The sequence below is a fragment of the Neomonachus schauinslandi genome, chromosome 8 (genome assembly GCF_002201575.2).
Source record: "Neomonachus schauinslandi chromosome 8, ASM220157v2, whole genome shotgun sequence".
Classification (NCBI taxonomy): Eukaryota; Metazoa; Chordata; class Mammalia; order Carnivora; family Phocidae; genus Neomonachus; species Neomonachus schauinslandi.
Window position 1 is genome coordinate 107366572 of NC_058410.1, and position 27613 is coordinate 107394184.

At 44.9% G+C, this 27613-nt stretch overlaps 2 protein-coding genes across 2 annotated transcripts in view; both read left to right on the top strand.

The window, feature by feature from the left end:
• The first annotated feature begins 707 nt into the window (after positions 1-707).
• On the top strand, positions 708-1972 carry TBCC (tubulin folding cofactor C). The gene has a single exon (XM_021692068.1). The coding sequence runs from the start codon at positions 747-749 to the stop codon at positions 1770-1772; it is 1026 nt and encodes a 341-aa protein (XP_021547743.1). The 5' UTR covers positions 708-746; the 3' UTR covers positions 1773-1972.
• An 18713-nt stretch (positions 1973-20685) lies between these two features.
• PRPH2 (peripherin 2) overlaps positions 20686-27613 on the top strand; it is a 17628-nt gene continuing 10700 nt past the window's right edge. The window contains exon 1 of the mRNA XM_021691912.2: positions 20686-21507. Within this exon, the coding sequence (XP_021547587.1) occupies positions 20927-21507 (581 nt within the window). The 5' untranslated portion in view covers positions 20686-20926. The remainder of the gene's footprint in view (positions 21508-27613) is intronic.

Genomic DNA, 27613 nt, shown 5'->3' on the forward strand with positions numbered 1-27613 from the left:
AAACCCAGTCTCTCCCATCCCGGTGCCCCTCGCCTACTCCCGCCCCCGTAAGTGCCTGCGGGAATCGAGGAGAGCCCAGGCCACGCCGAACTGCAGCGGCTGAGAGGGGAAGGCGGGTAGAACGAGGGTTTGGGGGCGGCAGGGATGGGTTGGGGGAGGGGGTGGTGGAAGGGAAAAGAAAAAACCAGAGGCATGCAAGCGGCTCCCTAGCCAGCTGTTCCAGCTGCCGCTTCCTCCAGCGCGGGCCGGGCGGTGCAATATTCCCCCCCCCCCCGTCCATCTTTCTCACCACTACCTGTCCCCCCCACCCACCATACGCACACATTCCCCCCACCAGTAGCGGATCTCCGGCCTGTAAGGGGGTAGTAGGGAGGAGCTGGGGGGAGGGGGAGGCCTGCGAGTTTCTAACCTTGTTCTTATAAACAAACCCACATGTGCAGCTGCCGCTGCTGCAACTCACCCCACAATCCCGGATATAAGTCCTGCCCCTTTAAGAGGAAAAAAAGCTTCCCCCTCCTGTCTCCCCCCCCCCCCCCCCACAAGGACCTTTGTCTCCCCACCCACCTTGTCACTCGGCCCCGCCTCATGTCCCCGCCCTCTCCGACGCGGAGGAACCAATGGGCGAAGAAAATAAGGCCGGGGCTGACGTAAGCGTGTCCGGCCAATCAGAGGACGCGTTGGTGGGAGGCCTCACGGAGGGCGCGCGCGGAGGAAGGAAGGTAGGAGAAAGGAAGCTTGAAGTCAAGATGGAGAGTACCAGTTGTTCCGCCGCCGCGGCAAACGGGGCCATGGGTTCGCAGCGGGACCGGAGCCTGGTGCCTGAACGGCTTCAGAGACGAGAACAAGAGCGACAGCTGGAGGTGGAAAGGCGGAAGCAGAAGCGGCAGAACCAGGAGGTGGAGGAGGAGAAGAGCGACTTTTTCGCCGCCGCCTTCGCTCGGGAGCGAGCGGCCGTAGAAGAGCTTCTGGAGAGCGGGGAATCCACGGAGCAGCTGGAGGAGGCGGCCGCTCGGCTCCAGGGCCTGCAGAAACTTCTCAACGACTCGGTTTTGTTCCTGGCCGCCTACGACCTGCGGCAGGGACAAGAGGCGCTGGCGCGGCTGCAGGCGACCCTGGCCGAGCGGCGCCAGGAGCTGCAGCCCAAGAAGCGTTTCGCTTTCAAGACCCGGCGGAAGGACGCTGGTTCGGCCACCAAAGTCGACGCAGCTCCTAGCGCCCCGGCCGCGGAAGGCATCCTGGCCTCACCGCCGCCATTGAATGAGGGTGGCATCGGCTCCAGCTTTGTCTTCGGCTTCTCCAATGTGGAGTCCCAAGTCTTGGAGAAGCGGGCGGAGGAACTGCACCAGCGCGACGTCCTTTTGACCGACCTGAGCAAATGCATCATCAAACTGTACGGCAATCCCAACACCCTGCGGCTGGCCAAAGCCCGAAGTTGCACGTTGCTCTGCGGCCCGGTGTCCACTTCTGTGTTCCTGGAGGACTGCAGTGATTGCGTGCTGGCCGTGGCCTGCCAACAGCTCCGCGTACACACTACGAGAGACACCCGCATCTTCTTGCAGGTGACCAGCAGGGCCATCGTGGAGGACTGCAGCGGGATCCAGTTCGCCCCTTATACCTGGAGCTACCCGGGCATCGACAAGGACTTCGAGGGCTCTGGTTTAGATAGAAGCAAAAATAACTGGAACAACGTCGACGATTTCAACTGGCTGGCCCGGGATATGGCTTCTCCAAACTGGAGTATTCTTCCTGAAGAAGAGCGAGTGATCCAGTGAGACTAAGCAGTTGTCACTGTGTTCTTCGCTCCTACCAAATACTTCCCATGTGGGACCTACTCCTGCTAATGGGACCTCGGGGTTTACTTGTTTTCATACTTTGTATGTTTTCAGTATTTTAAGGCTTGAGATTGTAATAGGCTCCTACTTGTGATTCCCATTAAATTCACGACAGGTCTAACACTTTGAAGCATTTTTGCTATTCTGGTAATGTGTAGTAGCTTTGATTTGACTATGATAGTTTGAAGCAGTAAGAGGAAAAGTGTGGGTGTGTGTTGGTTATTAGTGATTTGTGGTATTTAAAACTTAATGATAACTCTGTAAATATTTAATAAGTGAATTTAGTAGTGCTCTAGTAGGAGCCAGTTAATGTAAAGTACGGTATCAAACCTGTGCAAAATACTAGTAATTGAGAGCTCTTGAATTGAAGGTTTGACTTCCATAGGTACTACTCAGCAGGGCGGTGGAAAGACTCTGGTCTTCAGGTACACATTAGCTTGGACTTCTGGAATCCAGCTACTCATCGACTTGTTTGGATCCAAACTTTTGGCACCAACCCCAGGAGGCTCATAAGTCTTACCAACTGTAAAGTCAAAATAATTATAGTTACCAGCTTTTTTTGTGCCCTTAAAAGGTCATAGACACTGTTCTGAACACCTTACTCATGTAAACATGACTAAGTCCAAAAAATCTTAGGAGGTAGGTTCTGTTAGCACCATTCTTCATGTGAGGTAGGTGAGTCGCCTGAGTCACACAGCTCAAGTGGACTGGGATTTGAAACCAGGTAGTCTGGCTCCAGAGCCCACTATGTAACATAGTGATTTTGAATAGTGTTAGTTGAGTTAGAGAGCTTCCAAAGTCATTAAAGAGGGCAAATTGCTCTTCCTAAATTCCCAGGAATAAATATGCTACATATCCTCACAAAAACATCTAGCTGAATCTTCATTTTTTCCACTCATTTTGCTATAATTTTCCACTATTACAAATTTGGCGTTCCACTCAGTGTTATCACCCATTATTCTTTTTTTTTTTTTTTAAAGATTTTATTTATTTATTTGAGAGAGAGAGAATGAGAGAGAGAGAGCACACATGAGAGGGGATAGGGTCAGAGGACGAAGCAGACCCCCTGGCGAGCAGGGAGCCCGATGCGGGACTCGATCCCGGGACTCCAGGATCATGACCTGAGCCGAAGGCAGTCGCTTAACCAACTGAGCCACCCAGGCGCCCCAATCACCCATTATTCTTAAATGGAAAGTTCTAAGAGTTGCAAAAAGCTTTTTTGGTCTAGTGGCCTTGTAACTGCAGACATGATTTTTAATAATGACCATAAGTATTAAAGTGCTTGTAGTACCTTAAGTATTTCTATGTTCTATCTTGTTCCAAAAAAGAACTTAAGGTGGCTTTTAGGATATGTGAACAAGCGTAGAGTCACCCAGGCATAATTGAGGCCAGTAAAAAATGTGGCCTGCCAAGCTCTATTCCTTAGCTGGAGGTGAATCTGGAATTTTTTTTCCCTCAACTATTGGCTGACTTGAAGCAATCCTAATCATTTCACAATTTGCAACATCTACAAAGAAAAGGGGTAAAAAATGTATTGCTTAGGAGAATGAATTCTGGTAATAAAAAGAGACAACCTGGGGGCGCCTGGGTGGCTCAGTCGTTAAGCGTCTGCCTTCGGCTCAGGTCATGATCCCAGGGTCCTGGGATCGAGCCCTGCGTCGGGCTCCCTGCTCGGCGGGAGGCCTGCTTCTCCCTCTCTCACTCCCCCTGCTTGTGTTCCCTCTCTCGCTGTGTCTCTCTCTGTCAAATAAATAAAATCTTAAAAAAAAAAAAAAAAAAAAAGAGACAACCTGGAATGAAATTCTCAACGTAAGAAACTAGGACTGGTATTGTAAGGCTATTCTCCTAAAGACTGATAGTTTAACACCAAGGAAAAACACTTCAGGAAAAAAAACCACGCTTAGGGCACTGATGGGCTTGCAATTCCTATTTGTGGACTGAACTTTCACAGCACAGTTAAGTAGTTGCATCCAAAAGAATCCCTGCAGTTTGTAATAGATAAAACCACAAAATCATGGCAGTTTGAACCATTGTTGATGCTTGCTAATCTCAGCCGAGCTTTCCTCTATCTTCTTGAAGTTCTCTTTTCCACCGTAGCCTTGCTCTACCCTGTTTCTCTTATGACAGCTTTTTCCCTTTCATTATGATTCCAGTGATTCACAGCCCTTAAATGTGAGTGATGCCCAAGGTTTTGCCTTTAGCTTCTTTGTATGCATGTTCTCCAGAGCTGCAACTCTGAACCTATGTGTACAGTTCTGTATCAGTGGGCTCACTTGCCTGTCAAATTCATACACTCTTAAAATCTCCATTTTCACATCGTTCCCTCCCGAGTTCTTTATTTCTTTCAAAGCTATCACTCTTCTCCAGGCATTACGAGGGCCAAGCAGGTAACGTCAGTTAGGCTGTTGGGAGAAAGTCACTAAGGAGTGGGGGACCAGGTGACTTGGCAGACAGATTTAAGCATTTTAAAAACATTGTACAAGCCAAACAAAACATTTTTTTTGCGGTCTGCATCTGGTCCCTGAGCTGGCCAATTTGTAACATCAGACTTCCAAATCATGTCAGTTCTGTCCTCAGCAGATTTTGCCTATTCATCCTGTCCTCTCAAGTCTTTTTTTTTTTTTTTAAAGATTTTATTTATTTATTTGAGAGAGAGAGAATGAGAGAGAGCACATGAGAGGGGGTACGGCCAGAGGGAGAAGCAGACTCCCTGCCGAGCAGGGAGCCCGATGCGGGACTCGATCCAGGGACTCCAGGATCATGACCTGAGCCGAAGGCAGTCGCTTAACCAACTGAGCCACCCAGGCGCCCTCAAGTCTTTCTGCCATTTCAGAAAGTTAGACATTATGTTTTCCCTAGACGTAAACTGTGATGGGTTTTTTTTGACAACAACAAAAAAAATCACACCCCTGAATTAAAAGCATTGATGGGGGGTGGGGAGGGTGCCTGGCTGGCTCAGCTAGTAAAACATGCGACTCTTGACTATTGATCTCAGGTTATGAGTTTAAGCCCCATGCTGGGCATAGAGATAACTTAAAAAAAAAAGTATTGATTAGAGTTATTTTAGTAAGTTTTTATTAAGCAAATTTAATAATAATGGTCATTACAATGCTAGCATAGTGTACCAATAAATTTAATAACCATATGTTTTCATAAAAAATAAACACTGAGGGCGCCTGGGTGGCTCAGATGGTTAAGCGTCTGCCTTCAGCTCGGGTCATGATCCCGGGGTCCTGGGATCGAGTCCCACATCAGGCTCGCTCCTCGGCAGGGGGGCCTGCTTCTCCCTCTCCCGCTCCCCCCTGCTCGTGCTTTCTCTCTCTGTCAAATAAATAAATCTTTAAAAAAATAAATAAATAAACACTGAGGGGCGCCTGGGTGGCTCAGTGGGCTAAGCCCAGACTCTTGATTTCGGCTTAGGTCATGATCTCAGGGTGTTGGGGTGGAACTACACGTTGGGCTCCACACTCAGTGGGGAGTCTGCTTGAGATTCTCTCCCTCTGTTCCGCCCCCCACTCTCTCTAAATCTTTTTAAAATCTTTTTTTTTTAAGATTTTATTTGACAGAGACACAGAGAGAGAGGGAACACAAGCAGGGGGAGTAGGAGAGGGAGAAGCAGGCTTCCCTCTGAGCAGAGAGCCCGATGTGGGGCTCTATCCCAGGACCCTGGGATCATGACCTGAGCTGAAGGCAGATGCTTAACGACTGAGCCACCCAGGTGCCCTCTTTTTAAAATCTTTTAAAAAATCGTCTAGGGAAGCAATAAAATTGCACATTAGTCAAGCAGTCAGTTTATTAAACTTCATTTATAATTGGCTATGTTAGACATAATTCAGTACGGTATTACATAATTGTATCACTCCAGAGTCTCAACCCCGTAAGAATAAGAGAAATGTCCAATTTACATAGAAGTTCTAATCCTGAAGTTCTGATTGCAATGCAAGAGTTATTGCCAAGAAAAGTTTTAATTGTATTAACTAGGAAATGAACTAAAGCAGCAAGATGTGAAGATTCAACTTTCTGTGGGTAATGTTACAAGGTAATAACAGTGTTTTAGAAAACACAATGCAGTTACTCTAGTATCACAGAAATTAGACGACTAAATTGCATTTAATTTAAAAGTCTCATCACCAAATCGAAAACTCAGTCACACTACTTGACTTTTTTTTTTCTCTTATGAAGAAAATAAGTTGGCCATTGCAATTAACATGAAGGGAGATGAAGGGTCAATTATTTACCCAGCTTGGGCGCCTGGGTGGCTCAGTTGGTTAAGCGACTGCCTTCGGCTCAGGTCATGATCCTGGAGTCCCTGGGTCGATTCCCACATCGGGCTCCTTGCTCGGCGGGGAGTCTGCTTTTCCCTCTGTCCTTCCCCCCCTCATGCTCTCTCTCTCTCTAATAAATAAATGAATAAATCTTAAAAAAAAAAATTATTTACCCAGCTTAACTTTCAGGAAGGGCGGGGGCAATACGACGCGGAAAGCCATGTTCAATTCAACTGAGCAGGTAGGTATTTGAGCATCTACTGTGCACCTGTTCAGTGCTGGGCACTAAGAATGCAATGACAAACAAGCATGTGGTCTTCCTTTATGGAGGGTACAGTCTAGATGAAGATGAATGAAAGAACAATCCCGATAGAGAAACTCTGAGAGCTCTGAGAGGGCGGTGCCTTATAATCTCTCCAGTTTAGAAAAGACGTTAAGTAAGCCATCTGTATCAACCTATCCAAGGGGTATTCCCTGATTGACAGCTCTGCCCACTACCTACTTGGATTAGCAACATTCACAGAAGGATGCAGTTACTATTCAAAGACCTGCCTTCCAATTTTTCAGATACTGTAATTAGTCTGAACTTTAAGAACTGACAAGTCGAGGCAAGACAGTTCAAGGCCATTTTTTTTTTTTTTAATTTAATTTTTTTTTTTTTAAGATTTTATTTATTTGACAGAGAGAGACACAGTGAGAGATGGAACGCAAGCAGGAGGAGTGGGAGAGGGAGAAGCAGGCTCCCGGCTGAGCAGGGAGCCTGATGTGGGGCTCGATCCCAGGACCCTGGGATCATGACCTGAGCTGAAGGCAGACGCTTAACGACTGAGCCACCCAGGCGCCCCAGTTCAAGGCCATTTACTTACCTGGTAAGCAAGCTCAACATTCTGCTCAGGAATTCAAATGCTTTATTATGAAGTTTTGTTTTGTTTTTTGTTTTTAGTTGACTGCATTTCAGTTGTGTTATTTCACCAAGAAAGCTATACATAGTCGGATTTTTAGCACTAATATCAAGGTAGAGGTTTGGGTCTAAGATGGCAGTGCCGTGGATTTTTTAAACATAGATAATTTATGCACAGGTACAAAAAGATTAGAATAAAAAGTAAATCTCCTCCCTTCCTTTGATCCCAGCCGTTCAGTTCTCTTCAGAGCGCAACCATCCTATACCTGTTTCCTTTATTCTTCTGGTTTTTGCATTTACAAACTTAAGTGCAAAATATCCTTTCATCCTCCCACCCAAATAGAAGCATATGATGTAAACTATTAGGCACCTTACCTTTGTCATTAACATTATACTTGGAGATCTTTCCATGTGAGTACATATAGTCATTTCATTCTTTTTAACTGTGGCGTAGCAGTCCATGCCATGGGCTGTGCTATACTTGTTTACCAGTCTCTAATTGATGGACATTTAAGTTGTTCCAATATTGAGCCACTAGAACAATGCTACAATGGATAGCCTTACACATAAATTATTTAGCATGTGTGCAATATTATCTGTAGGTTAAGTACCTAGATGAGGAATTGCTGCATCAGTAGCTTATGCTCATTTACAATATTGATACATATTATCAAATTGCCTTCCAAAGAGGTTTATCAAATTATGCCCTCACTAGCGATGTCTGAGAGCACTGTTCCTCCACATCCTTATCAATGTGCTGTGTTATCAAATCTTTGGTGCTTTGCCAATCTGATAATTACAAAGTGTTACCTTCCTGTAATAGCAGTTGTAATCATCTCCTAACTTCTCTCCCCATGTCTGATTGCTAAACCCTCCTACACGCAGCTGCCAAATTAGTTTTCTTAAAGCATGGCACTCCTGGTCTAAAACCCTCTGAGGTTCCCACTCCCTGGCCTGGAAGACAAGCCCCTTCAGCATCTGCTCTCAGCCTACTGTTCCTACATGATGTTTTGCTGTTTCATCTCACACACTTCATGCTCCAACTAGTCTGAACTAATATCCATTCATCAAACACACTGTATCAATCAGGGACCTGGCACACTCAAAATGGATAATTTGAGAAGAGCTTAATACAGGAGCTCTTTCAAAGCTGTGGGTAGAGTTTAGGAAGAGCAGTAAGAGATGGTGCGATACCTGTTAGCACTCCTAGGGCCGAAGGGACAAAACTGTTCCCTGAACCCAGAGAGAGAATGCTACCTGACAGGAGCTGTGGCCTTTGGTGGAGGGATGGCGCCGCAGCGGGAATGAAAAACTGCCACTCTCTTCTGCTGGTGCTTTCCATTGGCTGAGCCCAACCGGAAACTGTAGGGCAAGGAAGTCTGTTGGTGCAGTCCCTAATGGTCTTCTCCCAGGACGCAGCGCAGGGTGGAGAAAAATGAAGAATGGATTTGGAGGAACCAATGGAAGATATTCAGTACAAACACTTGCCATACTTCCTGGCCTTTTCTCAAGCAGTTCCCACACTTGAGTCCATGTACACTTGCCAAAATTTTGCACAGCCAAATGTCACCTCCTTTGGGAAGTTTTCTGGATTTCCCTCAGTTTTTCTGAAAAAGAAGCATGATATTTTAAGATAATAGGGCAAAAAAGAAAAGTGAATGAGCTAGTCTTCCTGAGGTCAAGTTGCATTCTCTGGTAGGCACAGGTTTTGAGGGAAAGAAAGATTTGAAGAAAATGGGAAGTGTAGGCCAATTCAGCCAACATTCATGTGATGACAACACTTTAGAATGCATGTCCAGCATAATCAGCTACAGAGAATCCAGTATGCCTCCAACTCAATGGTTTCTGCAAAGTCATTGTCCTTTGGAAACGTTCAAGAAAAGATGAGACATCAGAGGAAACACTTCTCAGGAAGACCACAGAATGAGCTCTACAAGAAAAGAACAGGGTGGGGCGCCTGGCTGTCTCTGTCGGTGGAGCATGTGACGCTTGATCTCTGGGGTGGTGAGTTCAAGCCCCACATTGGGCGTAGAGCTTAGAGGAGAGGAGAGGAGAGGAGAGGAGGGGGGGGGGAAGGGGGAGGGGAGGAAAGGGGAGGGGATGGAAGGGGGAGAGGATGGGGGAGGACATGGGAAGGGGAGGGGGCAGGGGAAGAAATTTCTGACAAAGGTGACAGGAATGTTGATGACTTTTAAGGTCATTGAGCAATGAGAATGTTTATGGACATTTACCAAAAACATTCCACTGAAGCTGTAGTTTTTTGTTTTTTTTTTCCCTTAAAGATTTTATTCATTTGAGACAGAGATACAGAGAGAGAGCATGAGCAGGGGAGAGGCAGAGGGAGAGGGAGAAGCAGACTCTCCGCTGAACTGGGAGCCCTATGTGGGATTCAATACCAGGACCCTGGGATCATGACCTGAGCCTAAGGCAGACGCTTAACGACTGAGCCACCCAGGCGCCCCGAAGCTATAGTTTAAGAACCCTTAGCAAATCCAGCTTGTGCACAAAATTTCCCCCACAAAAACAGTAACAATTTAGCTTTTTGGCTGCATACATATTTAGTTTATGTTTATTATATATTTGCAGCCTACTCGATTTTCACTTCTCTTCATCTTCAGTTTTGGTGTTTTTATGATATTAAATGTGTTTCCTGCATTGGAAACACAGTTTACGGGGCACTTGGCTGGCTCAGTCAGAGGAGCGTGCAACTCTTGATCTCGGGGTTGTGAGTTTGAGCCCCACGTTGGGTGCAGGGATTACTTAAGATAAAATCTTAAAAGAAAAAAAAAAAGAAAACACAATTTATAACATTGCATCTCTAGGAAAGATGGGTTAGACTTGAAGTAGCCTGATGATGTGTGACTGACAATAAGGAACACTGACTTGTTCGGTCTGGCAGCACCTACATGACAAATATATCTCCCTGGGGACTTTATAAAAAGTGCTGCTAGTGATTATGCAATTCAGAAATTTTCTCCAAATAGTACTGTCTATTATTTTAAGTAACAATAGTGTAACAGGGGGCATTGACCACCCATCTCTCTCTTTTTATTGTGCCCCAGTGGACTATTGCAGGATATTGCCAATAGTTGGTGCCTGAGGGTTCTGGTTCCCAAGACTGTTCAAAGCCACGTGGCTGTCTTGTGTGGCAGGTCGGAAGAGCTGCAGAATTACTCACTGGGAGCAGCCCTCAGTACAAGCTGGTCAGGAGTCAGTGAATAAATACCTGGGCTCCCTCAGCGCAGATGGGATGACTTGGAGGTATTGCCCTCGGGATTTCCCCAGGGGAGGCTGGCCTGTGAGCACACTCCCTATTGGCTGCCTTACCTCCAGTATCACTTCTTCCCCTCCCCATTGATGTCACATGAACTTCCCAAGTTAACTACTTTCACTCAGATCCTGGTCTTAGGGTGGTGTTTCTCAACATTTCTTTCATTATCATCCCCTTAAGGAAACTTTTTAGACACTTTTCCCCCTAATCACCTATATAATCCCCTGTCTATATAATTTTAAGACCACAGATATACTGTAGATTTGTTTCTGTGCTATGCTTTATCTTTTATTATGGATATCTGTGCTTTATCCATAAAAAGTAAGATTTTTCTTTTGCCCTTGAATTGCTTATATAAGAAGAAAGTCTAAAGATGAATGAGCTAAGTGTCTAGCTTAAGAAGTTAGAAAAAGAGGGATGCTTGGGTGCTCAGTCGGTTAAGCATCTAACTTTGGCTCAGGCCATGATCTCAGGGTCCTGGGATCGAGTCCGGCATCAGGCTCCCCGCTCAGCGGGGAGCCTGCTTCTCCCTCTGCTCCTCCCCCAGCTCATGCTCTGTCTCTCAAATAAATAAATAAATAAAATCTTAAAAAAAAAAAAGAAGTTACAAAAAGAATAGCAGAAAGAGAAGAAATGAAATACAGAGAAGAGGGGCATCTGGGTGGCTCAGTTGGCTAAGTGTCTGCCTTCGGTTCAGGTCATGATCTCGGAGTCCTGGGGTCAAGCCCCGCATCGGGCTCCCTGCTCAGTGGGGAGTCTGCTTCTCCCTCTCCCTCTGCCTCTCCCCCTGCTTGTGCTCTCTCTGTGTCAAATAAATAAATATAAATAAATCAATCTTTAAAAAAAGGAATACAGAGAAGAGTCAAGGGCAAGGACATAAACACAATAGAGAGATTGAAAAAAAAAAACCATCAGATGATTCTTTGAAAAGATTAATGAAACAAATCAACCTCTGGCTTACTTGGTCAAGACAAGAATTGAGAAGGCAAGTATAAACCAGGGAAGAAATAAAGGGGACCTTACCGTTGATGCTGCAGACATGAGAAAGATAATAAGGGGATATTATGAAGACTTTTCTGCCAATAAATTTGAATACCTAGATGAAATGAATAAATTTCTAAAAAAACTACAATTTGCCACAGAAGAAATAGAAAAACCAGACAGTTCCATAACTATTAAATAGTTGAAGCCATAATTGAAACTTTCCCACAAATAGAACATCAGCCCCAAATGGTGTGACAGTAAATTCTATCAAATATGTAAGGAAAAAATAATATCATTTTTGCACAAACTCTTCCAGAATATAGAAAAAGAAGGAACTTACCCCCAGTCCATGGCAAGAGGCTACATAACCTTGACACCCAAATCAGATAGGGACTTCATGAGAAAGGAAAATTATAGGCCAATCTAACTCAAATATATTTGTGAAGACCATAAATTATATCAGTAGACAAAATCCAGAAGTATGTATGAAGATAATATACCAGGGTTTATTCTAGGAAGACAAGGCTAGCCTGACTTTAGAAAAAGGACTGATTTAATTTATCACATTAAGAGATTAAGGGAGAAATTCTTATGATTATCTTAGAGGTAGAATAGCCTTCTACAAAATTCAGCATCTATTCATGAGAACACAACTTCTGGCAAAGTAGAAATAGAAGGGAATTTCTTGTTGAGGGACTTGTTAAGGAACTTTTTGTCCCTGCTAAAACCAGGCACGCCTGGGTGGCTCAGTCAACTAAGCATCTGACTCATGATTTTGGCTCAGGTCGTGATCTCAGAGTATCCAGATCAAGCCGGAGTCCTGCTCCGTGCTCAGCAGGGAGTGTGCTTGAGATTCTCTCTCTCTTTCTCTCTCTGCTCCTCCCTGCACTCATGCACTCTCTCTCTCTCAAATAAATAAATAAATCTTAAAAAAAGTATGATGATAGCATAGGGATAAATAAAATAACTGATGGGACAGAAGAGAGACGTCAAAATTAGATCCATGCACGTATGGAAACTTGATTTAGGACTGGGTAGTGCAGACCGCTGGGGAATGGACAAACTATTCCATAAATGGTGTGCTGGGATTATCCATAGAGAAGAAAATTAAATCATATCTCTTCATCATACCACACACACAAATCTATTCTGAAAACATTAAAATCTTAAAGAGAGAAAAACCTTTTAGAAGGTAATGGAGGATAATATCTTTCTATGTATGGAGCAAGGAATCATTTCTAAAACAAGCACTAACTGCAAAGGAAAAAATTGGAAAATTCTACTATTAAGAGTGCATACTAAATTTTACTAATAAGAACTTATGATCTTCAAACAACGACATAAAGAAAGTGAAAAGTCAAGTCACAAATTGGGAGAAAATATTGTGACACATAAAAATGCCAAAGAAAGATTATATAGAAAATATAAGAAAGTTCCACAAATCAGTCAGAAAAACACCAAAAACCCAAATGAAAAATGTGCAAAAGACAAAGAACATACTTTTTACAGAGGAAACACAAATGACAATTTATGACAAGTTAGGTCAACTCATTAGTGAACAGGGAGATGCAAATTAAGGCCACAATTAAAACCTGAGAAGCAAAAATGAGTAAGTCTGACTCAATAGCATGGATTGGAGAGGCTGTGGGTCATATATTCACTGACTGCTTAAGGAAACTACCTGGCATTACTGCATAAAGGTGAAGATTCATACACCTTCCTCCTCAGCAGTACTCTTATGGTTATGCCCCAGAGAAACTTCTGCTCAGCAGGAGACACGTACAAAATGTTAAGAGCAGCTCTGTTCATAAAAGCAACACTAGAAATCATTAAAAAAAAAAAAAAAAAAAGGGAAATCACCCATATATCCACCCCCAGGAGAATGGCTCATGTGTGGGATGATCTATATATGTAAAGGGACTATAATTATATTCAGCAACACGTATGATTCTTAAAACATACTGTTGAGTGGGCACCTGGGTGGCTCAGTTGTTAAGCATCTGCCTTCGGCTCAGGTCATGGTCCCAGGGTCCTGGGAACGAGCCCCGCATCGGGCTCCCTGCTCCGCGGGAAGCCTGCTTCTCCCTCTCCCGCTCCCACTGCTTGTGTTCTCTCTCTCTCTCGCTGTGTCTCTCTGTCAAATAAATAAATGAAATCTTTAAAAAAAAAAATAATGTTGAGTGAAAAAAAAGTCCTGAAGGCTATGTATGGCATGAGTACAACTTTGCAAATCTCAAAAATAAGCAAAAATATGTATGCAGGGAAACACTACATGGTTTTTATATGAAAAAAAAAAAAGTTAACATATCCAGAATAACGGCTACCTCTTGAGCAGGAGGGAAGGTGTCTTAGTCGGCTTGGGCTGCTGTAACAGAAGACCACAGACTGGGGGGGGCTTCAACAACAGAAATTTATTTTCTCCTACTTCCAGAAGCTGGAGGTCCAAGATGAAGTTGCCTGCTGATTTGGTTTCTGTGAAATCTCTCTTCTGGCTTTCCTGCTGTGGCCTCACATGGCCTTTCCTCAGTCTGTGTTGGGGGAGAAAGTTCTGGTTTCTCTCCCTTTTCTTTTTTTTTTGAAAAGGGAACTAGGGGGCTCCTGGGTGGCTCAGTCATTAAGCGTCTGCCTTCGGCTCAGGTCATGATCCCAGGGTCCTGGGATCGAGCCCCGCATCGAGCCCCGCATCGGGCTCCCTGCTCAGCGGGAAGCCTGCTTCTCCCTCTCCCACTCCCCTTGCTTGTGTTCCCTCTCTCACTGTCTCTCTCTGTCCAATAAATAAATAAAATCTCAAAAAGAAAAAGAAAAGAAAAGGAAACTAATATTTATTGAGTACCTACTAAGTACTAAAGAGCTTTACATGCATTATTTCTTTTTTTAATTAATGTATTATTTTTTTTAATTTAAATTCAATTAAATAACATATAGTGTATTATTAGTTTCAGAGGTAGAGTTCAGTGATTTATCAGTCTTATATAACACCCGGTGCTCATTCCTGTCTGTGCCCTCCTTAATGCCCATCAGCCAGTTACCCCATCTCCCCAACCCCCTCCCCCCCAGCAATCCTCAGTTTGTTTCCTATGATTAAGAGTTTCTTACGGTTTCTGTCCCTCTCTGATTTTGTCTTGTTTTATTTTCTTATAAGGACCCCACTCTTATCAGATTAGAGCCCCACACTTAAGACTTCATTTAACCTGGGGCATTTATTTATTTATCTATTTATTCCTATGCTATCATTAACCTGGCATGATCTCAGGGTCCTGGGACTGAGCTCTGTGTCGGGCTCTGCGGTCAGTGGGGAGTCGGCTTGAGTATTCTCTCTCTCCCTCCCCCCCGCCACTCTCTTTCTCTCAAATTAATAAATAAATCTTAAAAAAAAAAGACTTCATTTAACCTAATTACCTCCCTATAGGTAACACATACAGTCACGGTGGGAGTTAGGGCTTCCACATACGAATTTTCAGGGGACACAATCAGTCTATATCAGAGATGAGAGGAGAAGTGATGAGAAGAATCATATGTAGGTGCAAGTTACTTGTGAAATTTGAGTTGGGTGATGAATATTTAATTTATTATTATGATTTATATATCTTACATGTATTCTTTGTATCAAAAATTATATTTAGGGGCACCTGGCTAGCTCAGTGGAACCTGCGACTCTTGATCTCAGGGTTGTGGGTTTGAGTCCCATGTTGGCTGGGTGTAGAGATTACTTAAAAATAAAGTGTTAGAAATTATATTTGGGGGTGCCTGGGTAGCTCAGTCAGTTAAACATCTGCCTTCAGCTCGGGTCACGATCCCAGGGTCCTGGAATTGAGCCCCAAGTCGGGCTCTCTGCTCAGCTGGGAGTCTGCTTGCTTCTCCCTCTCCCCCTGCCCCTCCCCCCCACTCATGCTCTCTCTCTCTCAAATGAATAAAATATTAAAAAATTATATTTGAAGATGAAAAATTAATGAACTTAGGGCTGTATATTAATGTTGATGAATTCAAATGAAAAATTTAATGCTGATTGACCAAGCTGTATATTTATAAGATGTGGGCTTTCTGGAGGTATGAAAAACAATTTTTAAAGGTTCATTTATTGGGGCACCTGGGTGCCTCGGTCATTTAAGTGTCTGCCTTCAGCTCAGGTCATGATCTCTGGGTCCTTGGGTTGAGCCCCATGTCAGGCTCCCAGCTCAGTGGGGAGTCTGCTTCTCCCTCTGCTCTCTCTCTCTCTCAAAAAAATTTTTAAAAAATCTTTAAAAAAAATAAAGATTTATTTATTTATTTGAGAGAGACAGAAAGAGTGCTCATGCGAGAATAGGGGGAGTGGCAGAGGTAGAGAATCTTCAAGCAGACTCACCAGTGAGCCTGGAGCCCGATGCAGGGCTCAATCTCATGACCTGAGCCGAAACCAAGAGTCAGACGCTTAACCAACTGAGCCACCCAGGCACTCCTGGAGGTATGAAAATTTTAAATGCAACTTTTGGGTGAAAAAAGCAAGGACAAAAAAAGAATACTTATATGATTCTATTTATGTTAAGTTCAAAGACATGCAAAACTAAACAATATATTGTCTAAGCATACAAGTATGGTGGTAACACTAAAGAAAATTAAGAGAAGGATAAATACCAAACTCAGGTTACCTCTGAGAATAAAGAAAGAGGGGCACCCAGGCTACTTCACTGGTATTGGTGATATTGTTTCTTATGTGGGGGAGAGGATATAGATGTTCATTTACATATTATCCTTTTCTCTATGTATGATATATTTAACAGGAAAAGTGAAAGAAAGGAAGGAAACAATGCAGAAAGAGAGAAGGAAAAAGAGTAGAAGGTAAAGGGAAGTAAGGATGACGATCAAAGGAGAGAGGTTAAGAAAACAAGTCAGTTAATTATTCAAAGCGCCAACCTGTGCTTCATTCCTCCTTGGTTGAGAGGTCCAGAGAGATGATCTCTTTGGTTCCTTCATTATTTTTTTAATTGCATACTTTTGTTATTTTCATTTCATTATTTTTTTTTCTATTTTCATTTCATTATTAAAATACCATTAAAGGAATTCTAAAAAAGAAAAATGAATCAGCCTTAATTCCATGAACCTATTCTATTATCTATATTGATAGAATCTAGACTCATATTCATTGGTCCAATGGGGGAGGGAGCTGGCTTTCCCCCATCCTCCTGCAGAGATTCATTATTCCTTCCTCTGCAGTCTACTTTCCTCTGCTTGATCCTCACCATATTCTGCCTTACTTCTTCCCTGAAAGGTTTGGCCAGGGACATTTTGATGTCTGTTCTTTCTCTTTTTCCTTTCTAGATAATAGCCCATTCTAGCCTGAGAGGGGAAATTCCCCTTTTCCAAACACTGAAGCCATTATATTTCTGGCCACGAGGGGGCACCCACAGACTAGCCCTCTGCTCCTCATGCTGTACAACTGGTCAATTGCAGAGAAAGAAGCCCTTGGCTAATGGGGTTATCCCGGTAGAGCTATTTTAAAATTTTTGTTTCTGGCTTCTACATCAGTTTTTTTCTCCCTCTCCTTCCTTCTGATTTCCTCTTGTCCACATGCATGTTCCAAAGAGGTTCTCTGAGATAGCTTCACAGTCACCCACACCCCTTTTTCTCTCAGGACCGTTGTCTTCAGATTCTGGGCATATGAGGTCTGAGTCTGGTCATGCTTCTGGTTTTCTGAACATTCTCTCTTGGGAAAAAACAAAAACAAAGCCAAACTCCAGAAACTGCTGCACATTTTTTTTTAATGTTATGTTCATCACCATATATTACATCATTAGTTTTTGATGTAGTGTTCTATGATTCATTGTTTGCGTACAACACCCAGTGCTCCATGCAGTACGTGCCCTCTTTAATACCCATCACCGGGCTCACCCATTCCCCCACCCCCCTCCCCTCTAGAACCCTCAGTTTGTTCCTCAGAGTCCATAGTCTCCCATGGTTTGTCTCCCCCTCCGATTTCCCCCCCTTCATTCTTCCCTTCCTGCTATCTTCTTCTTCTTCTTTTTCTTAACATATATTGCATTATTTGTTTCAGAGGTACAGATCTGAGATTCAACAGTCTTGCACAATTCACAGCACTTACCATAGCACATACCCTCCCCAGTGTCTATCACCCAGCCACCCCATCCCTCCCACCCCACCCCCCACTCCAGCAACCCTCAGTTTGTTTCCTGAGATTAAGAATTCCTCTTATCAGTGAGATCATGAGATAGATGTCTTTCTCTGATTGACTTATTTCGCTCAACATAATACCCTCCAGTTCCATCCACGTCGTTGCAAATGGCAAGATCTCATTCCTTTTGATGGCACTGCAGCACATTCTTTTCAATCTTTCTTCAGATGGTGAAGAGTTGAAATCCTTTGACGATCCAAAGCTGCTTAGAAGCCAAGTCTTGGCTTTTTTTTTTTTTTAAGATTTTATTTATTTATTTATTAGAGAGAGAGAGCACAAGCAGGGGGAGCTGCAGAGGGAGAGGGAGAAGAAGACTCCCTGCTGAGCAGGGAGCCTGATGTGGGACTTGATCCCAGGACCCTGGGATCAGGACCTGAGCCGAAGGCAGACGCTTAACCGACTGAGCCACCCAGGCATCCCCAAGTCTTGGCCACTAAGACAGTGAGCACTCTGCATAATGTTGTTTTTGACCCACAGTATGGTGCGACAATAAAATAACAAGACTGGTTTTCCTATATGTCTTAGAACCGGGCCTTGGCCACTCCCAGATTGGAGTGCAAACTTGGATGGAGCAATGAAACAGGTGTTTTGTTCTAAGGTGACTGCGCTGGAGGGGAAAAAACTTATTGCTTTGTTACCATAACTCCTCTATTTGGAGAAATACTCCTTTGATTCTACTTAGTGATTTGGAGATATTAAAGAGGACCACGGATCCAAAGCATATAAGGGAAGAAACGAGGTTCCAGGTTGGAGACCTGACCCACTTACTGCCTTGAGCTCATGGGCAACATGAAGCTTTTTTTGGCATTAGGTGGACAAGAATTCGAGGACAAAATTGGTTTGTTCCTAAAATTTCTTGTGCTTATACGCACAGGTTGAGAAGTGGCATGAACTATTGGGAATGTGAATTTTAAATTTTAGTGGAGGTAGATAAATTACTTTCCCAAAATTTACAGTCTAAAGACCCCCAAGCAACCGAGTTAAAAAGAGGGCAAAAGTACTGGACAGATACCTCACCAAAGAAGGCATATAAACATATGAAAAGATGCTCCGCATCATATGTCATCAAGGAAATGCACATTAAATGTGTGCAACAGTGAGATGCTTAAAATCCAGAATGCTAAGAGCCACATGCTGGCAAGGGTGTGGAGCAACGGGAACTCTCATCCATTGCTGGGGGGAATGCAAAATGGTACAGCCACTTTGGAAGATAATTGGGCAGTTGCTTGCAAAGCTAAACATAGTCTTACCATATGACCTAGCAACAGTGCTTCTAGATATTTACCCAAATGAGCTTAAGACTTACATCCACACAAAAACCTGCATACAAGTGTTTATGGTAGCTTTATTTATAATTGCCAAAAACTGGAAGCAACCGTGATGCCCTTTAGTAGGTGAATTGATAAATAAACCATGGCACATCCATTTTAATGGAATATTCTTCAGCAATAAATAGGGATGAGGGATCAAGTCACAAAAAGACGTGGAGAAATACCAAGTGCCTATTGCTAAGGGAAATAAACCAGTCTGAAAAGCCTGTAATTCCAATTATATGACATACTGGAAAAGGTAAAACTGTAGAGCCTGGTTGCCTGGGGTTGGACAGGGAGGGAAGGTGGAATGAATGGTGGAACATAGGGATTGTTAAGAGCAGTGAAATTATCCTGTATGATTCTGTATGCTCTGATAAGGGTGGATGCATGACATTATGCATTTGGCGAAGCCCACAGAATGTACAACAAGCGAACCCTAATGTAAACTATGGGCTTTAATTAATAATAATAATAATACCAATATTTGTTCATCACTTGAAACAAATGTACCACACAGATGCAAGATGGTAATTATGGGAAAAACTGGTTGTGGGAAAGGAGTATATGGGAACTCTCTGTACTTTCTGTTCAATTTTTTTAAGCATTTTTTTTTAAGATTTTACTTATTTATTTGACAGAGAGAGAGAGAGAGACAGTGAGAGAGGGAACACAAGCAGGGGCAGTGGGAGAGGGAGAAGCAGGCTCCCCAATGAGCAGGGAGCCCGATGCGGGATTTGATCCCAGAACCCTGGGATCATGACCTGAGCCGAAGGCAGACGCTTAACGACTGAGCCACTCAGGTGCACCCTTTTTAAGCATTTTTAAAAAAGATTTTATTTATTTGTCAGAGAGAGAGAGAGTACAAGCAAAGGGAGGGACAGAGGGAGAGGGAGAAGCAGGCTCCCCGATGAGCAGGGAGCCCAGTGCGGGATTTGATCCCAGGACCCTGGGATCATGACCTGACCCGAAGGGAGACGTTTAACCCACCTAAGCCACCCAGGTGTCCCCCAATTTTTTTTTTTTTGTAAACCTCGAACTGCTTTAAGAAATAAAGTCTGCTAATTAAAAACACAAAAAATTTACAGACTCATCAAGAGTGTACATCTCCATTTCTATCTTTGTTTATACTGCTTGGTGACAAAATTTTGACAGATGTTCAATCTGCTGGATCAAATTGGTCTTTTATTATTATCTTAATTGCATTTCCCTATGTTCTACTCAGACTGAACATCTTTTCCAGATTGGACTTTCCAAGTTTGCCTATTATAAACCTCCTGTTCCTGTCTCTTACCTGTTTTTCCAGTCAATTATTGATCTTTTGATTGTGGAATTGTGGGAGCTTTAAAAAATGTTTTTTTTTTTTTTAAAGATTTTATTTATTTATTTGACACACAGAGAGAAAGCACAAGTAGGCAGAGAGGCAGGCAGAGAGAGAGGCAGAAGCAGGCTCTCCACTGAGCAGGGAGCCCGATGCGGGACTCGATCCCGGGACTCCAGGATCATGACCTGAGCCGAAGGCAGTCGCTTAACCAACTGAGCCACCCAGGCGCCCAAAAAATGTTTTTTTTTTTTTTTTTACATGTTGTAAATGTTTTCCCACAATCTGTCATTTCTTTTTCAACTTGGATAATAATATCTTTTGTCCCACAGAAAGTTTTAAATTTGAAGGCGTTTGACCTGGACACGGGCCTCTGGGGAGCCACATGATCTGAGCCAGCCCTCAGGGAGAGCCCACTCCTCTGGCCAGTCCTGTTCTTGTTCCTGATTTCTCAAGCTGAACCCAGAGCTTTCTGCTGCAGTGTGTCCCTTTAGGCTCCTCTTGGCCATGTTCTGAAACTGGCACAGCTTTATCTAATGGGATGAGCCTGGCTAAAGAGATTAGCGAGATGTCTTGTGGTCCCCACTTTTAATCTGCAGCGTTCCGGCTCTCCCTGCTTGGCTGGGAAGGAAGCTGCAAGAACATTGCGGAGACCTGGCTCCTTCATGAGCTGCACCTCTGCGGCCCCTGTTACCACTACTAAGTTAACAGGGGTCCCAGGCTAAGGGGCTCAACATGGGCAGCTCCCAGGGAAGCTCCCTGCAGTGTGGGCCATCTGCTCCCTTCCCAAGGCCCTGAGTTTGCAGCCCCCGGGCTCACGAAGGTCAGGAGTGAGAGTTTTGCCAAGGGAAGCTGCCTGGACTGCACTCGGCAAGCATGGCGCTGCTGAAGGTCAAATTTGACCAGAAGAAGCGGGTGAAATTGGCCCAAGGGCTCTGGCTCATGAATTGGTTCTCTGTGTTGGCTGGCATCATCATCTTCAGCCTAGGGCTGTTCCTTAAGATCGAACTGCGGAAGCGGAGCGATGTGATGAATAATTCAGAGAGCCATTTTGTGCCCAACTCCTTGATAGGGATGGGGCTGCTGTCCTGTGTCTTCAACTCTCTGGCCGGCAAGATCTGCTATGATGCCCTGGACCCTGCCAAGTACGCCAAGTGGAAGCCCTGGCTGAAGCCATACCTGGCTGTCTGTGTCCTCTTCAACATTGCCCTCTTGCTGGTGACCCTTTGCTGCTTCCTTATGCGGGGCTCACTGGAGAGCACCCTGGCCCACGGGCTCAAGAACGGCATGAAGTACTACCGAGACACAGACACGCCTGGCAGGTGTTTCATGAAGAAGACCATCGACATGCTGCAGATCGAGTTCAAATGCTGTGGCAACAATGGCTTTCGAGACTGGTTCGAGATTCAGTGGATCAGCAATCGCTACCTGGACTTTTCCTCCAAAGAAGTCAAAGAGTGAGTGGTCTCCGGTCCTGGGGTCAGAGCTAGATGGGGACTCGGAGGCCCATGGGGGCGCTCTGTGTGCACAACTTAGTACTGTGTGTGTGTGTGTGTGTGTGTGTGTGTGAGGCTGGATTCAGGTGGCCCCTGTGAAATTGCCAATGTGCTAACATTTTTGACCTATAAAGAGGGCGATATCATATGCTCCACCTAATGACTGGCTAAGGAATGTCTGGGAGGAAGGTGTCAAGTTACGTAAGTTGCGTGGATAGGAGTCTCCAGGGAGGAAGACCCAGACAGGAAAGTGTGCCTGCTTCATACGGTAGAGATGGGGCACTCATAGATCACATATACTGAGATGTTATTTGGCTCTTTGTCTGATTCACTCAAAGTTTATGCATTCAGTCCCAGAAGCTTAAATTTCCTGGTTAGTTCCCTTGTTTTCCAACATTCTGACTCAGAGCATCTCTAGGTGTTTGTCCTTGGGTGTGGTGGAAAGAGCAGAGGACAGGGTAGTCAGGAGGTCTAGGCTATAGTTTGGGCTGTGTTGTAAATTAGCTTGTGACCTTCGGTAAGTCACTTGCCACTCTGGTACCTTGCTCACCCATCTTTTAAACAAATCCACTGGAATAGACCATCTTGGAGGTCACCCCCTAGCTCCGTCTAGAGCCTGGCATACAGCAGGCGCCCATTAAATACCTGCTGGTGTTTACTTCTTGAATCATGACAGTGTGACACGATAACGTATCTAAAGTATTTGTGGTGTGTATAAAAATAAAATCCTGAGCTGCAACGTAGGGAGGTCCTGGTGAGCCAGAGGTGGAGGTGACAGCGGCTGACTCCGGCACACTGCTCTTCCCCAGAGACCCACCATTATGGGTCTCAAGTCATTTTCCAGGGAAAGGGCAGCCTACCCTGAGCCCGTGGCTCATCCTCACCTCTTCTTTCTGTCCCATCCAACCCATTCCCTGGCTGAGGCAAGGGGTCAGCTGTTCATTCAGTGTTGTCCTGGGTAAGGCTGGTGAGTCCAAGAGGACTTGCATGCAGGGTGCTGGGCACACTGGCAGCAGGACCCAGCTGACGCCCAGATGACACCCAGGAACCCCAGATGATGGAAGGGAAGTCAGACTGAAGGTCACTGCTTGGGCTTCTATTTTCTCTGTGGGTGGGGATTACTGCTACAAATCCCTAGTTAAGAAGAGACTGGTAAACCGCTTTGCCCTTCCTAGGTGACAGGTCTTGCAGGGACAGCACAAGGTGGCAGGACTTACACAAGGTGCCACAGGAGGGACAAGCAGAATTCCTGGGGATGGGAGTGGGAGAGGGGGAGAAGCTGAAACAGCCTTTGTGAGCAAATAAGAAAGGGCTTTCATTTTTTCCTGTCATTTTCCTTGATTGCCTTCTGCACAGAGTTAGTCACTGGAGAGACTTACAAAGCCTCTCTGTAATCCCCAAATCTCCTTTAGTCCCAGAACAGAGAAATTCTCCAGGCCGTTCTACTCGCAATGGTTGGCATATCTAAATTTTCAGGCAAACAATAGGCTTGATCCAAACCACCTCAGTGCTTCATACCAACTTGCTGGGAGTGAAACTATCCTAACCCCACTGACTTGAAAAAAGTTTCTCAGTTACACACACACACACACACACACAATATAGTGAAAACATTAAGAGAAACAAAAACAGGAAAAAGAATTCAAGCCAGATTCTCACCCACAACTGACTAATGGCTTTAATTTTTCCCCATTTGGTTTAGTCTTGTTAACATTTACATAATAAATAGTGTAACCATGGTATAAATACAACTGAGCACCTCATTTTGTAATTTGATAATATAGTATTTGCATAATGTTCAAAACCATTATATCCCCCAGCTTTGTTTAAATATAATTGACAAGTAACATTGTGTACGTTTAAGGTGCAGAACATGTTGATTTGATACACTTACGTATTGCAAAGTGTTTACTATGGTCACATTTGCTAACACCTGCATCATGGCACATAATGGCCATTGCTTTTTTGTGGTGAGAACCTGGCAAGTTTCAAGGATATAACACAGTATTGTTAACTATAATCACCATGCTGTGCAGGAGATCCCCAGAACTTACTCATCTTATCACTGGAAGTTTGTACCCTTTGACCAACATCTCCCCTTCCCTCTCCCCGCCCCCAGCAACCACCAGTCTAGTCTGTTTCTGTGTGTTTGGTTTTTTAGATTTTACATGTGAGTGATATCATCTGGTATTTGTATAAAGTGATCATGTTTAATTGGTACATCATATTACACTTCCTGAATGGACACACTTAGGCAGGCATTTAGTTCGTTCTTATTTGCTTCTATTGGCCACACCGGAGTAGGCTTCTTTGAGGCTTTTCTTCTCTTTGTCTCCATCTCTCTCTTACTTCCCTTAGGCTGTTTCCAGGTGGAAAATGTATCTGTTGGCTGTCACTTTCCACAAAGCTGGTCTTAAGACACAATGGTAGAACTGAAATGCCTGTCTCCTTTCCCAAACCTCCCATGATGTCACAGTCCTGTGCTGCTAAGGGCACAACCTGGTAGAGAGAGGACCACGTCACTGCTTTCCACAAATTCTCACTCTGATGACCAGTGGACAACACCTGTGAGCGAGGGGAGGCTCCTGGGCGTGGGGTGGCACTTCCTCCCTTTCCAGAGGCTCAGATTTTTTTCGTGTCTTGACTGCTTTACTTAGGAGGACTGTTAAGTTTTCCTGACAAAGCTGGCCCCCGCAAATCCTCCTCTGAACAATCTAAAGTGTATTTATTTTTTTGAGGCCAAGCACGGAGAAGTGGTAAGCATTTACGTTTTTCTGGCTTTTCTCAGCAGCACCCTCAGGGCGAGGATCCGGAGGCAGCAGAAGCAGAGAGAGGCGGGCGTGGGGCCTGGCAGGAGGGCAGGACCAGGGAGCAGTGTCATCTTCCACCAAGATTTTTTTAAAAGGAATTCTTCACCTTTTTCTCTTTTTCCTTTCCCCAGCAAATTCAGAGGAGCCAATAAAAAGGCTGGGGTGGGCCTCAGTCTCCTTGACCCTGACGACTCTGGGAGGGGATCCCAGGAACAGTGAGCTGGTTGGAGGGGGGAGGGTGGGAAGTCTGCAGAAAATGCACCGAGCTCCTCCAGTGACACTGGTCCTGGGTATGGGCAGTGTCTAGTGCCTAACTTCTGGTCCTTTCTGCAGGCTCTGCCCCTGGAGCATCTCTCTCCGTTCCATACGATGTATACCTTGCTGGACTGGGATACAGAAAACATTTCTAGTCCGGGTCCTGAGAGGTGGAACTGGGTTCCTGCACACAGGGCTCCCTGGGAACCTCCCCAGCTATGCCCCTCCTCCAATGGTCCCCCAGGAAACTGAACACAGAGCTTGGGGTCCCAGCAAACATGGAGGGGTGCCTGGTGGCTGGTGTTTGGAGATTTCTTAGGGGGATCTTTAAGATCAAGGACTGCTTCCAGAAGGCTCCTGGCCTAAACAATATCAATTGAAGATTTTTTTAAAAGATTTTTTTTTTATCCACTTGAGAGAGACAGGAGAGAGAGAGAGAGAGAGAGAATAAGCAGGGGTGAGGGGCAGGGGGAGAGGGAGAAGCAGACTCCCCGCTGAGCAGGGAGCCCGATGTGGGGCTTGATCCCGGGACCTGGAGATCATGACCCGAGCGGGAGGCAGACGCCTAACAGACTGAGCCACCCAGGCGCCCCACCTCAGATTTTTATGAATTTAGAATCTCCCCACCCGCACCACTGCCCCACCCCAGCCGTCCCAAGCAAATAGCCCACTGGCCACACCCCACCCCTAATCTGCCCCATCACTATGTTGTCAGGTCCCACATTTATTCTGCACAAAACCTCTCCCTGGGGGGTTTAATAATTCTTTTAGTTGTTATTCTTTTAGGTGTTGTTTTTCTCTATTTTATAGATGAGAGATCTGAGCCTCAGGTTGGATCTCACAGCAAGAAGTGGGGGCTTATTGAGATGATTTACATTCCTTACAACTCACCCAATGAAAGGGGGACAGTTCAATGGTTTTTGGCATGTTCACAGAGTTGTGCTACCAGTCAATACCACAGCCCACCTTTGAATATTTTCATCGTGTGGCAGGGACACCCCGTACACTCTGGCTTTCACTCCCTAGCCTCCCATGGCCTGGCTCTAAGGAACCACTAGTCTCCTCTCTGTCTCTATACTTCTCCCTCTTCTGGACATCTCATTTGAAGGAAATCATATAATATTGGTCCTTTTGGGCCTGGCTCTTTTGAGTTAGCATAATGTTTTCCAAGTTCAACCATGTTGCCACGTTTGTTAGAATATCCTTCCTTTTTACAGACAAATCATACTGCGTTGTATGGGGTGCCAGGTTGTAATTCTGCTCCTTCCACTCGACTGTGCTGCTTCCAGTGACGTTAGTCACCTTGTACAGCTTCAGTGTTAGATGAATCTGTGCCCTGACTGAAGCTTTGAATTATCCAGGCCACATTGTCCTCTCTCATCCTGTCTTTCTTTGTCTTCTTGTCCTCCATGCCGTCCTCCTCCAGAGGGACAGTGGAAGGTGTGGGCGGAGATGACCTAGGCTTGAGAAACTTCTGGGGATTATGACTGGATTCCAGTTCTTCTGTGCCCGGGTCTCAGATAATCGTGAGGCAGCTGCACAGAAACCAGAGAAACCGCCCAGGCTCCCTGCGGCCTGTGGCAAGCGAGGCTGGGCTCTGGTCTACCCTGTGTGTTTACCTTCTCACTGGCTCTGGCCTGGTGCTCCTGACAGTGGGGAGACAGGTTCCCTTATAACTGGGGGAAGCCCTCAGAGGGAGGAGCAGAGTCCAGGGATGCTGCCTCCCTTAGCGACTGAATCTTCAGAGCAAGTTATTGGGACATAGGTTTGTAGTTCTCAGCCAGTGCTTCTTTTATTTTACTGCATTTTTCAACTTTCATCATGGAAAATTTCAAGCATTCACAAAAGTAGAGAGATTATAATGACTTTCCATGTACACTTCTCCTAGCTTCAACAAATGCACACATTTTCGCTTTCTTGTTTCATCTATACCACCCTCCCAAACACACATTATCCCCTCTGAGTATCTTAAAGCAAATCCTTTCACCTGTAAATATTTAAGGAGGCATTTCTAACAGGTACAGAGGGTTTGTTTTTTGCCTTTTTGTTTTTGTTTGACATAAGCACAATAGTAATCATGCCCAACAAAACTAGCAGCAAGAACATCTAATATCTAGTCTGTTCAATTTTCTCTGTCTCAAACTATCTTTTACAGTTGGTATGTTCAAATCAGGATCCAAACCAAGCCCACATTGTGCATTTGGTTCTTTGATCACTTTTGCTTCTTTTACTCTATAACAGTTACTGTCATGCCATGTGTGTATTGAAGGAACTGGGCTATTTGTCCTGAAGAATTCCTCACATTCTCAATTGGGCAATTGCAGCCAAGTGGTGTCATCTCACTTGTTCTTCTGTCCCCTGCATTTGCCCATAAGCCAGTAGTTAGGGCTGAGGTGTGCTTGGATTCAGGTTTGGTTTTAGCAAGAACACTTCCTAGGGTGCTCTGTGTATCTTAATGCATCACATGAGGAGGGATGAAGTTTTCAGCCAGTTTATAACAATTCCTTTAAAACTTTGCCCTGCTTTCAGGATGAGCAGAACTTTAGTGTCTTGGGGTGAGAGGCCTTGGCACGAGGAACTGTCAGACAGGAGGGCTTGGCCTGAAGCCCTCAGTCTGAAGGAGAAGTGGGCACCAAGCTCTCTCACTTGCCTATCCCACTCAGGGAATCCACAGGCTACAGGCTTCTGTTCACTCTTTCTGAACAATTTACAGACATCTCAAGAAGACTAGACCATGGCTAGGAGCTCCCTGAGGGCGGGACTGAGTCTCCCATCAGACTGGGGTTCCTTGAGGGCTGTGCTGTGTCTCCCCCTCAGACTGGGGCTCCCTGAAGGCAGGGCTATGTCTCCCTCTCAGACTGGGACTCCCTGGGGGCAGGTCTGTATCTCCCTGCTCAGACTGGGGCTTCTTGAGGGCTGTGTGGTTTCTCCCCCTCAGACTGGCGCTTCCTGAGGACAAGGCCCAGGGCAGCATGGCGGGGGGGGGGGGGGGGGGGGGGGGG